This window comes from Lolium rigidum, chromosome 5 (assembly GCF_022539505.1).
Source record: "Lolium rigidum isolate FL_2022 chromosome 5, APGP_CSIRO_Lrig_0.1, whole genome shotgun sequence".
Taxonomy (NCBI): domain Eukaryota; kingdom Viridiplantae; phylum Streptophyta; class Magnoliopsida; order Poales; family Poaceae; genus Lolium; species Lolium rigidum.
Genome location: NC_061512.1, coordinates 161,306,937 through 161,320,227, shown reverse-complemented (window position 1 = coordinate 161,320,227; position 13,291 = coordinate 161,306,937). Strand labels below are relative to the sequence as shown.

General features: G+C 41.3%; 1 protein-coding gene across 1 annotated transcript; it reads left to right on the top strand.

Annotated features, from left to right (window-relative positions):
* Window positions 1–344: 344 nt before the first annotated feature.
* LOC124652185 (mediator of RNA polymerase II transcription subunit 14-like) lies at window positions 345–13,040 on the top strand. The gene is made up of 8 exons (XM_047191204.1): window positions 345–781; window positions 2,669–3,739; window positions 4,512–4,609; window positions 5,396–5,570; window positions 7,293–8,166; window positions 8,400–9,376; window positions 10,352–11,400; window positions 11,864–13,040. Exons 1-8 carry the CDS (start codon window positions 536–538, stop codon window positions 12,657–12,659), a joined length of 5,286 nt encoding a protein of 1,761 aa, XP_047047160.1. The 5' UTR covers window positions 345–535; the 3' UTR covers window positions 12,660–13,040.
* Window positions 13,041–13,291: the final 251 nt, after the last annotated feature.

Genomic DNA, 13,291 nt, shown 5'->3' with positions numbered 1-13,291 from the left:
GGGAGGGCAAATACATGGAAAAGAACTTTTCAAATATTTTTATTATATATCATATACTTTCTGTGTTATATATTAGTTGTCGCAGATTGACCGCGAAGATTCTCCTATCAAAATAGGGAAAAAAAGCTTTTTCTTCACACGTTTGTTCATTTCCACTAGCAAATGATGGCATGCTGCTTGTCTATGACGGTGCGAGAAGCAGCAGGGAGGAGGTTGCGGCCTGCGCCGTGTCTGCATCTAGCCGTCGGTTCCTTGATCGACGGCCAATATATACCCGGGACCTCGTCATCCAGTGGACTTTAGGCGTGGTCGCACGCTCTGTTCTGGCCCGACCCAGCGCAGAAGCGAAAAGCTTCGATCCCACCCCGCGCGGGCTGCCGCCGCCGCCGATTCGTCGCCGGCGGTATCGTCCGCCTACCTCAACCGAAGCCCCCCCCTCCCCATCCTCCAGGCCGCTACACAACGACGCTCTTGATCTCCTCCCGAAACCGTAGTCGCGGGAGCCGAAGCTGTGGCGGAAACCCTAGCCGCGGCGATGGCGGGGGAGCTGGGGCAGCAGACGGTGGAGCTGGGCTCCGTGGTTCGGCGGGCGGCGGAGGAGTCGTACCTGGCGTTGCGGGAGCTGGTGGAGAAGTCGCAGGCGGAGTCGGAGGGGAAGGGCGCCTATGGCGGTGGGCGGCAGCGGTCCGACTCCGAGAAGAAGATCGACCTTCTCAAATTCATCGCCCGCACCCGCCAGCGCATGCTCCGCCTCCATGTCCTCGCCAAGTGGTGTCAGCAGGTCTGTGTTGCTTGCGAGTAGGCCCTTTACTTCCTGCCCTAGCTAGCAGCCTTATTGCCACACTAGTGTGGTGAATTGGATAGGTGGATTTCTGAATCTAGGGGCTGTTTAGTTGGTACACCCACACTCCCACAACAGTTTGAGGCCAACTGTTTACGCCACACATTTTGTGGCTGCCAAATTGTTTGCACAACTGCTGCAAAATTTAGCACACATGAGGGTGTGACAAGCGGTGGGCTAAGTTTCGCACGCCAAGACTGACAACATTTGGCTATGAACCAGGCACTAGCTTATTTGGTCAAACATTTCCAACACAAATGTGTCAATGTGTGACTCGCAGCTCAGCCTTGCGCTCGTGCAGTATCACTATTTGCTGAATTTGGCGATCTCTCAGCTGCCTGGATTGAGCAAGTGCATCCCAGATCATTTTTAAGATGTGTTCGTTGCAATGTAGGGAGTAGTCTAGCTGGTGCTGTTGAGTCATCTGACAATGATTCTCTTCGATGTTGCTGGTTATTCTTTTTTTTTTTGGTGATGCTTTGAACTATATGATAGTATAATGTTGGTTGAACCTAGAAATATATATGGTTTGGACGAATATATTTTTTGTACTTCTGGTGCTTTGGTGGTGTGCTCTAGCAGGTGCTAGTGAAAAAAAATGCACTTAGGGTCTACTCTGCATTTCAAAGGTTTTCCACCTTCCTTGTGTGGCTCAGACAAGGATGATGTACAATAACAAACCTTTTTAACTGCACACACTGGAAAGTGACATACCGGCATTGAGTGACAGGGAGTATTAGCTAGGTTTTTCATGCCATATTATTCTCATGGTCATATCATATGGTTTGTAATGAAATTAGTACTGCTGTATTTGGATTATTTGCTCCGTGATCCTTGACTAAATTATTTGGCACTTCATTTGGTTGGCTAATTCTTCTTGCTTATATTCGCCCAATAACCCGAGAGTCTATTTTGTGAAAAAATCATGCATGTCTTAGGGTTTTCTGGCTCTTGCCATTGAATTCAAAATTCAAACACGAATAAGTCCATTTACACCCCAAAACATTCACATATATCCAGCTACTAGATAATTTTCAGTCAGATATGCAGTATGTTTTTGAAATTTGCTTCCCTGCCAGTAATACTGTTGTAAATTATTTGTTGGGGGGCATATGTACTGTCCAATGCAAAATAATGGAGGGGCGCAACCATGCAAACCATTTCATACAGGACAGGGAACCAAAATGTGTCTGATATATAATTTGAACTCCAGCCCTTCAATTTAGTGATATAATATCCATGTAAGTTTTCAAGTTAATTTCCGATCTATAATCTTCCTCTAGAAGAGGGGAGAGGTAGATATTACTTACCAACAAGGCAACAATATATTAAGACAGAGCAGTTTAAAATTAAGGCACACATGCTATTATTCACAAGAAACTTCTGTTTTTATTGCGCCCTTGCACAGTAGCGTTCGAACATGAAACCATTAAGGTTTATTGAACATTTATACATTTCTTCCTGAAATCATTTTCAGTTTTTCTATTGATATCATCCTAAACTAAAGTGCTCTTTCATCGTTCCACGTTTAGTTCGCACTAGAACAAGGAATTGTTCTCTTGGAAACTTTATTGTCGCAAAATTACGAAAGAATAGTTTAAATTAAGGCACACATGCTATTATTCAGAAGAAACTTGTGTTTTTATTGCGCCCTTGCACAGTAGAAAGCATTTGCAGTTTTTCTATTGATATCATCCTAAACTAAAGTGCTCTTTCATCGTTCCACGTTTGGCTCGCACTAGAACAAGGAATTTTTGTCTTGGAAACTTCATGCTGTGATTTTTTTTCATTACAATTTTGTAATTAATTTACCTTTCATTTATGCAGGTTCCTTTGGTTCAGTACTGTCAGCAACTTGGATCGACTCTTTCCAGCCATGAAACATGCTTCACTCAAACAGCTGATTCACTGTTCTTTATGCATGAGGGGTTACAACAAGCACGAGCTCCTACATTTGATGTTCCTTCTGCTTTAGAGATTATGCTTACAGGCAGTTATCAGAGGTTGCCAAGATGTATAGAAGACATAGGGAGACAGAATAAACTGTCCCCAGCTGAAGAAAAACATGCTTTGCAGAAGTTGGACACCAGTGTGCGCTACAAACTACTTGTGACTCCAAGACCCAAAGAAGTATCTAAGGTTTCAGTAACAGATGGAATAGCTGTTTTTCATATTGATGGAGAATTTAAAGTTCTTCTTACATTAGGTTACCGTGGTAACCTAGATTTATGGAGGATATTGCACATGGAGTTGCTTGTTGGTGAGAAAAGCGGCCCTATTAAGCTTGAAGAAAGAAGGAGATTTACTCTTGGTGATGATATAGAAAGAAGAATGGCTGTTTCTGAGAATCCCTTCTCTGTGCTGTATGCTAGACTTCATGAGTTCAGCATTCAACTTGCTATGATTACTGTTATTAGGCAGGCTTGCGTTCTTCATCAGGGAAGGTGGAAAGAAGCAATAAGATGTGAACTTACCACAGACAGCACCTCTGGACAAATCGGAAATGCCGCTCTGATGCAGCTTGCTCTAGACGGGGAATTGGATTTAAGTGGTTCTGTACTGAAATTGAATTACTGGTTAGATGAAAAAAGTAGTGTCCCAGCAGAATCCGATTTATCCCCGTTTATCAAAATTGAGGCAGGGCAAGGGCAAGACATGCAGATAAAATGTCAGCATAGTTCATTTATACTTGATCCTTTGACAGATAAAGAAGCTACTCTTTCTCTTGATCTGTGCTGCATTGATGTTGAGAAAGTCATTTTAAAAGCAATTGCTTGCAATAGGCACACACGTCTTCTTGATATTCAGAGACAACTGTGCAAAAATGTGCAAATTTCCCAGTCACCTGAAGATGTTATCCTGAAACGAGATGTAAACTTAGCGAAGGCACCACATAAGGTAATGATACAAAATATTATGTTAGAATCTTGTACAATCTGTGAATATGCACGTCCCTGGACTCACCCATTATATTACCATGTCACTTACAAAACTTATAGACACTGTTCAAGCTGTGTGAATTGTTGAAAACTTAAAATATATGAATACTGTAGTAGACTGTACCTTAGCGTGTATACAATCTGAATGTATGTTCAACTATTTATGTCATAATTTCATTATGTTCGACCTAAAAGTTTGGCTGACACTTTCCTGTTCATATTTCTAGAAATCTTATGATGCCTTATTTCTTGGGCTTACTTTTTGTCCAATTGAATTGGGCACACAGTTGAATTTACGGCCAAGTCTGGGACACTTTCTTGTATATAAACTATAAAACGGACAACTCATGTGTATTTTCAAATTTTAAATAGTGAAGTTTATGCATAATTAAAGTTTTCAAAGACTTGAATGAATAAATTGCAGTGGTAATTATTTCATCGTTGTTGAAAGCCATACCCTTTAGTTGTACTATCGCTGATATGTGACTTTGTCGGTATTGTATTGACCCATGAGGTCTTGAAGCTAAACGTTTCTGCGTTTGCAATTGGAGATGCCTAAGATGTATTTCATTATTTCCCTGTTTGTATAGTTTGAGAAGACTATAGTGAAATTCCTGTGTTTGGATTTCATAATAATTGTATTGTCCATGTTTCCAAAGCTTCACTTGCTAGAAGAAATTATGTTGTTAGTTTGCTGACATGTATAGTACCTGACATGCTGGTAAGTGCAGAAAGTAGAGAAAACAGGCCTTGCGGAATTTTGTGGAAATGAAGTGCTTCAAGTGAGGGCATATGGGCAAGCATATATTGGTCTTGGAGTAAACATCAGGTTGGACAGCACTTTTCACTACCGGTGTTGTTATGAATTAACTTATTGGCTATACCTAGTGACTAGTCTTTAATCACTTTCGTTTAGGAAATAATCTTTTCACTTGTAAATCCACAATGTAGTAGGTTCTTCCTTGCCTCATGTTGTTAGCTTGTAAGATGACACTTCATACCTATAGGTTGCCTGAGATCACACTGTTCATCTGTCATCGGGGTGGGTGTTCACCTTGAGGCACACAAACCTATCAAGTCAGGCACACACCATTTAAAAAAATCACTATTAGCTGTGGTGTTTTCTTTAATCTAAGATAGGGTTAGACAGGATTAGTTTCCATCTATTTGGTTTGGCTGTTAGGACTGACTCCCTTCTGTAAAAAGAGATCAGTCATATCGTTTTGATTAAGCAATAAAAATCAACCTTAGTTCCAACTTCCAAGTAAGCCTCAGATTATCTTCCTACTTGGGATCAGGTCCAGCAGATAAATGACGGCAAGTGGCATATCCTCAGTCTTCCGGCTATCCGTGCTTCTGACATATTCATGATAGACCCTCCAATCTCGTAAAAAAGTGCTACAAAATGCTTCTTAAATAAGTATGGTCCCATGTATCTCTCCAGAATCCAGAGCCTTCAGTGTAGGAATCAATTATAACTGTAAAGCACGATCCGCTGAATGCTAGATAAGTTTACGGTGGTGATACATTTATGCTTAGGCCTTGTGATATAATCCAAAAACAGTCTGGCCTTTTTCAGTTTCATAGTATTGCAACTCATTTCTCTCTTTAATAGGAGTGGTCGTTTCCTCCTACAATCACCAAAAAATATCTTACCCCCTACCGCACTGCTGGATTGGGAAGAAGCTCTAAATAAAGGCAGTACCACAGCGACTGAGGTTTTCTCAAGCTTAAGGACAAGGAGCATCCTCCATCTACTTGCAGCTACTGGAAGTTTTTTTGGCCTTAAGGTAGTCATCTGTCTTGATCCATGTCCTAATATATTTATTTCTGAATTTTATTAGCAGATGCAGCATCATTATAATTTATAATCTATATGCAAGACAATGTCACCGTGAGATGTGTGCAGTTGCACTTTTGCCACTTTAATCTATAAATGTCCAGATTGGGCATGTGATAATATCAGAATCATGCGTTCGTTTCTCATGAAAATACGTAGTAATATTTGTTGTATTTCTATAACTTAAATAAATGAACTCGTAGTAATTTAAGTCTCAATCTATATCATTGCAAGGCATCTGCACCATAGCCGTATCAGATAGAGTTCAGAAGAAACGGCTTTGTATAAAACATCAATAGAGGACCATTCTGGTTCCAGCACATTCCCCCGCTTCCAGTTTCCCATTCTCTTTACCCCACTTGAAGGATTGCTCTTACGGGAAAACATGTTTATAAAGTGCATACCATTGTAAGTGCGTGTACATAATTACTCCAATGTATATCTTGGCAATACTGTTAGTGTCATAGACTCATTGGGGTACAATGTACAAGCGTTGTCATTAGTCAGCAAGACAGCGGACTCCAGTCTGGCGGCATGATGAAGAAAAGCATAGCAGCAAATTTGTAAGGTCTATGGAGTTTAGGATGTTTACCTGGAGGAAGTAGAGTGTTGTCTACTTCTCTTTGCCCTCTCGTCCCAACACCTGCGGGTATGGTTCTCCAGCCCTAGCTCCCTGCGACAGTGTCTAAGCACCCACCCTTTTTTGAACTTCAAACGAGTTTTATTAGCTAGTAATGAGAAGAGCTACATCATCTAAAAGGATTTGAACTAAACATTCAGGAGAGGTATCAAACCAAACACTCGTAGGTGCTCTACGTGTGTAGCTAGCTAATTGATGTGCAGCCTCGTTTGCTTCCTGAGGGCAGTGCTCGAAGATGACATGTGAGAAGTCTTGCGCCATGCGGGTAACATTCTTCATAAATAATAGCAGCCGGGCCAAGCGACTGGCCTCCCGCCTTCATCACTTCAGTGACCTCCTTGCTGTCAGAATTAACAATGACACGGCCACATCCCAGTGCCAAGTGAAAGACCCTGACGCAGAACTATTGCTTCAGCCATAGCCGCATCGATCACATAATCAATTTTGTGGTTATTTGCTGCTACAAAAGTATCATGTGAATCTCTTACTATCGCTCCAGTTGAACCATTCAATTGATCAATATACCGTCCACGTTCAGTTTAACAAAGTCTGAGGGTGAGCCTGTCAAGGGAATAGCCAGGATTCTTGGAAAGCTCTGAACCACTTGTGGTTCTGTAGTAGAAATGTTGAAGGCCAGTGGTCGTTCGAAAGCTTAGTCTTGCTCTTGAACGTCCAGCGGGCCAGGCCCAAGCCTAACAGAAGGCTTTTCATTATTTAGTTCATGTTGGTTTTATAGGGCTTTAAGCTTAAGCCGATGGACTCCCATGCATATGTGACTAGTCTATGTTACTATCTCCATAGTGATTAGTGTCATAGGTGTACTAATAACACAGAGACCTTAATTTATTACATTTTAGAGTCATTTTTCATTAGGAAGTGCTATGTGATGGTAACATATTATGTTACCCCAATTGTCTCTCCTCTTTAATTACTTGCCACATCATCATTTTTGTCTAGCTGGCATGCATGTTACCACCTATGTTACTCGCACATTGAGTAGTCTAAGTGATCAAACTCTGGTTTTTATTCCAGGTTTATGAGCAGTCTCAGGGTACTATAAAGATTCCAAAGGCCATATTACATGGTTCAGATTTCATGGTCATGGGATTTCCTCAATGCGCAAATGCTTATTATCTTCTGATGCAACTTGATAAGGACTTCAGGCCTGTTTTTCATCTTCTTGAGACACAGTCTGATGCAAGTAATAAGGTTAACGCAAATGTTGATGCTAAAGAAGCCTCAAGGGTAAATAAGATTGATGTTGGGCAGATGCAAACAATTAAGTATGAAAAAGATACAAATCTATTTGATGCGAAGCTGCACACCCTACAAAGTATAGAGAACTGTGATGACATTATGGACAATGGACTTCCTATTCAGGATAGGGTTGATCCTCTTCTGCTGCTGCCTGCTTGTTCACCATCTTTTTCGTCTATTGTTGACGAGATATTCGAATGTGAACATGGTTCTAGTTTGCCTTCTGCTTCTTCATTGGGCTCTCTTTCACTTGGTCTTCAAGGAGAAAGCACCAGAGCTATTTCGCCGATGCAGGATGGAGCCCTATTGCATTCCCAAGCTAATAATTCCTCAATAGTTCATCCTGGTGTCAGTTTGAACAGCTATTTCCCTACTAGTTTGAGACATTTGCAGAGTACAAACGCCTTTTCCCCTTCTAACCCTGTAAGAAATTCATCTGCTACCAAATCATCAAACTCTAAATCCAATCATGACCTGAGCTCATTGAGCTCTCCAAGTGAGCACGGTATTGCAGATGGAAATAAACCACTTCCGCTTGTCCCTTCAAGCAAGGTTAACAGTAGTCAAAACCCTCCTCAAAGCTCATATTCAGGCCGTCTCGAAAATTCGTTGCCTGCTCATTTGACTCGGTCTTCACCTACTATTGAAGGTACGGAAAGCCTTTTCTTGCTAGATCACCTAGGAGGAACTAGAATACTTTAATTCATTGAAGAAATAAGCACCCAAATTTGAGTTGTAGAGGACTCAAACCTGGGTGGCGGAGGTGTATACCCTCACCCCCACCAACTGAGCTAGTTTTCCGTATTCTATTAAAACTCTTGCGTGATAATTTTGACAAGTTCACAATACTATTGTGATGTATTCATCTTGTACAATTGACAGGATTAGGGAAGGTCATCACCGTTGGCTCTAACTGTGCACCTCGAAAGCGCTCTCTTTCAGATCTCCTTCCAGAACTCCCTTCACTGCAAGGACTGACATCCAGTCTGCCAGTTAAGAGAAGAAGAATATCAGAATCAGTGAACAGTTCCCTTCCTTTGCAGGCATACTCTTCTAGTTTGCAATCAGGAACCAACCTCGCCCATGGAAATATTCTTGCTGAAAGAAATGATTGTGTTCCAGCAACTGTATATGCTTCAGTGCTACTGCATGTCATAAGGCACTGTTCACTATGCATCAAGCATGCTCAACTGACTGCCCAGATGGATTCTCTTGCTATTCCATATGTTGAAGAAGTGGGCATGCGGTCACCATCTTCAAATCTTTGGTTAAGGTTACCTTTCGCTCAAGATGATTCTTGGAAGCACATATGCTTACGCCTTGGTAAGGCTGGAAGCATGTCATGGGACGTTAGGATAAACGATCCCCATTTCAGGGAACTTTGGGAGCTCAATGGAGGAAGCACCACGACACCATGGGGTGTTGGTGTACGCATAGCGAACACGTCTGAGATGGATTCACATATCTCTTTTGATGCAGACGGTGTTGCTTTAACTTATAGCACTGTTGAGACAGATAGTATTCAGAAGCTTGATTCAGATTTACGACGGCTTGCTAATGCACGTGTATTTGCTCGTGGAATGAGGAGATTGATTGGTGTGAAACTCGATGATAAGCTAGATGACAATCAGATATCCATGGGGACAAAATTACAGTCTGTTAATAAAGGCCATAGTGATGCTGCTGACAGGCTATCTGAACAAATGGGAAAACCATTCAGGATTGAAGCTGTTGGTCTAATGAGCTTTTGGTTCAGTTATGGCCATATGCCAATGGTTCACTTTGTTGTTGAATGGGAAACCGCTAAGAAAGGTTGCACGATGCATGTTTCTCCTGACCAGCTTTGGCCACACACCAAGGTCTGTTCTTGCTTACACGATGTTCCAAAAGAGCATATACATACATGAGTACAAGTAAATGATGTCTGAGTTTAACGTGTCAAAGTTTATGACTAATATTGTTCTAAGTCAGTGTTACTAGTATTCTCTAAATTGAATTTAGAGAATTCAATTTAGAGAATACTCTAAGTTCTTATGTCAACAGAAAACTTCTTGCGATATATAATGCGTATCCAGTATTCTCTAAGTTTCAAAAAAGATAAATACAAGTGATGATTTCTCAATCTTTCAACATGTGGAAGTTCATACTAATATTTTTGCAACTTGTATGTTTTCAAATAATTAAATCATTATGCAGTTGAAACAAAATAGAAAAATAATTTGCAGCGCCCGTCTCCAAAACAAAACTGAATTTCTAGTGCCCGCATTTCTATATGTTCTTGCTAAGTGCATTGCATAGCCTCTTATTCCTACTGAATCAAAAACACAGAGGTGAATTTTTCTCTGTGGATAAAATTGCATTCATACCTCAGAGGCTGACAACCCAATTCTTCATACTGAATTGTTCATTCCAGTTTCCCGTTGAAAAGAATCTATTCTACATTTCTTATTTCTTTCTCTTTTGACAGTTGTGTACATGACAGTCATGATTGTATAGTGTAATTTATTTTATGAAAGTTTAATAGATAGCACTCTCTCTGTTCCAAAATAATTGTCACAACTTTTTCTAAATACGGATGTATCTCCACACTAAAATGGTCTAGATACATCTGTATCTAGACAAAGTTGCGACACTTCTTTTGGAATGGACGTAGTAGTACTTTTATTATTTGACATGTTCTATTATGTATTGTCAAATTAACTGTTGCAGTTGATCTTCATTCATTCATAACATGTTTATACATATACACATAAAAAACAAAAGTACAGAGTCAAGCATGCTTAAGGGTTGATCTTTTTATTTGTTTAATTGATTTTTATTTTATTTTAATGCAGTTTTTGGAGGATTTCGTGAATGGTGGTGAGGTAGCTTCATTCTTGGATTGTATTCGGCTAACAGCAGGACCTTTACTTGCTCTCGGGGGTGCAATTCGCCCAGCACGGATGCCTGTGACGGTTTCGTCTGGATACAGCTCAATGCCAAAGCAAACTAATCATGTCCAATCGCAGGGGCCACTAACAAATGGTTCATCTGCAACAACTATGCATCATGCGTCTGCCCCATCAAATGCTGCTGCCAATTTGGGTGGTCAAAATCTTCACACTGCTGCCATGCTCTCCGCTGCTGGACGGGGTGGACCTGGACTTGTTCCTAGTTCATTACTGCCTTTTGATGTATCCGTCGTGCTTCGTGGGCCATACTGGATACGCATTATATATCGCAAGAAGTTTTCTGTTGACATGCGTTGCTTTGCTGGGGATCAGGTTTGGCTACAGCCGGCAACCCCTCCTAAGGGTGGGCCCTCAGTTGGTGGATCGTTGCCATGCCCACAGTTTAGACCTTTCATAATGGAGCATGTTGCTCAGGGTCTAAATGCTCTTGAACCTGCTTTCATGAATGCTACACAGCCTGGTCAACACTTCAATACCAGTGCTGGAGCTTCACAATCTGCTTCTGCTCTGAATCGTTTGAACGTCACTCCTGGAGTTGTTATGTCCAGGCCAACTTCTGGTGTTGCTAACCATGTAGCAGCTAGTTTGAGTCGAGCAGGAAATGCCATGTTATCTTCTTCAGGACTTGCTTCAGGGATTGGTGGACCCTCTGTGCGACTAACACCTGGAACTGGCCTTCCTGTTCATATGAAAGGAGAGCTGAACACAGCCTTCATTGGGCTTGGGGATGATGGTGGCTACGGTGGTGGTTGGGTTCCGTTGGCAGCTCTGAAGAAGGTATTAAGAGGAATTCTTAAGTACCTTGGAGTTCTATGGTTGTTTGCCCAGTTGCCTGAACTTCTGAAAGAGATACTGGGGTCAATTTTGAAGGACAATGAAGGTGCTCTTTTGAATTTGGATCAAGAGCAGCCTGCACTGCGGTTCTATGTTGGGTAAGATATAGTACTAATATGTTGTTTCGTTCAGAAATTGAAGTCTAGCATCAGATTTTCATTCCAACAATCATTGTTGTTATTTTCGTTGAATAATAGTGCCTTTTTCTAGCTATATTCCGTTAATATAATCTACCTGTTCCTGAAAAGAAGGCGTATAACTTTGTAAAAAAAAGTTCGTTTCAAAGTCAAATAATGTGAAGTTTGACCAAGTATGTAGAAAAATTGTACTCCCTCCAATCCATAATACTCCGTAAATGTTATGGATTGGAGGGAGTAGTTAATTGGTAATATGCTATTTTTGCTTACGCCCAAATACTTGTAGTTAACACATAATAGGTATTATACATAATTGTTTGATTCTTCTGATTGTTTACTGAAATGCTTCCTTTTTTGTTTGCCTGCCAATTTAAGTTTGAAAATTCATATTTCAGACACTTCATTTCTCGTATTTTTCTTGTAGAGGTTATGTATTTGCAGTTAGTGTCCATCGTGTTCAACTGCTTCTACAAGTTCTGAGTGTTAAGCGATTTCACCACCAGCAACAGCAACAGCAAGCTCAGAGCAATGCTCAGGAAGAGCTAACAGCAGCCGAGATCAACGAGATATGTGATTATTTCAGCAGGCGTGTTGCCTCTGAACCATATGATGCTTCAAGAGTTGCTTCTTTTATCACTTTGCTTACATTACCGATATCGGTGCTGCGTGAATTTTTGAAGCTGATTACTTGGAAAAAAGGGTTTTCCCAGGCTCACGGTGACATTGCTACTGCTCAGAGGGCTCGCATTGAGCTTTGTTTGGAAAATCACTCAGGATCAGCTTCAGATGGTAACACAGAAAGCTCTTTAGCTAAGAGCAATATTCATCATGATAGAGCCCACAGTTCAGTAGAGTTTGCTCTCACGTTTGTACTTGACCATGCTCTCATTCCTCACATGAACGTAGCTGGCGGAGCCGCCTGGCTTCCTTATTGTGTATCCGTGAGACTGAGGTATTCTTTTGGAGAAAGTAGCCACATATCATTCCTTGTAATAAATGGGAGCCATGGTGGGAGAGCTTGCTGGTTGCAGCATGAAGATTGGGAAAGATGTAAACAGAAGGTGGCGAGGGCAGTAGAGACTGTAAATGGGGCTGCTGTTGCAGGAGAACCTGGCCAGGGAAGGTTGCGAATGGTTGCTGAGATGATACAAAAGCAACTCCAACATTGTCTACAACAGCTGAGAGACGGACCACTTTCAGCTGGCTCAACTGCTTCATGAGATAACAGTTGGTACATTAGAGCCAGGTTAGATAATTTTGTTGTAATAGGTTGTGTATCCTTTGAGATGGCTGGGTTGGCATATCACATTCATCACTGGAAAGAGGAAAAGAAAAGAAATTCAAACCTGACTATTTGGCACTTAGTACCAGGGAAAGCGGTTCCGAGGCAATGGTTTGCTGATTTATATGACAATTGGTTGTACAGCAAAAGGGTGTTGTGGAGGGTGGTGATCCCAAATGTACATTAGATATGGTTATTGGACTTGGAGTGACATTCCGTTTGTTTGTAAAGTTAAGAAGACATCCCTAATCGTGTCTAGGATATTTCAGGGAAAGATGGTTCATGTAGGAAATGAAGTAGCTTGAATGTTTTTTGGTTTTTTCTCGTGGTATTGCTCCTTAACAGAGAATGTTTTGTAGTACTAGTATGCTTTAGTCACAATCATTAGAGAAGGCCAATTTAATGGCCCTCTGATACATATTAGTTATCTCTAATATAGATGTATCTAGACAATATTTTAGTTCGCTCGCCGGTTCCTCTCCCTGCGACCAACGCCACTGTGTTCGCCAGCCGCGGAGCCGCTCGCCGTCCAAGCATACTACACCGCCACAACCTACGGAAATCCAACCA

Coding starts and splice junctions, on each gene's coding strand:
- LOC124652185 (XM_047191204.1), top strand. CDS start 536: ATGGCGGGGGAGCTGGGGCAGCAGACGGTGGAGCTGGGCTCCGTGGTT. Junction 3,740..4,511: donor TAGCGAAGGCACCACATAAG/GTAATGATACAA, acceptor TGGTAAGTGCAG/AAAGTAGAGAAAACAGGCCT. Junction 4,610..5,395: donor GGTCTTGGAGTAAACATCAG/GTTGGACAGCAC, acceptor TCTCTTTAATAG/GAGTGGTCGTTTCCTCCTAC.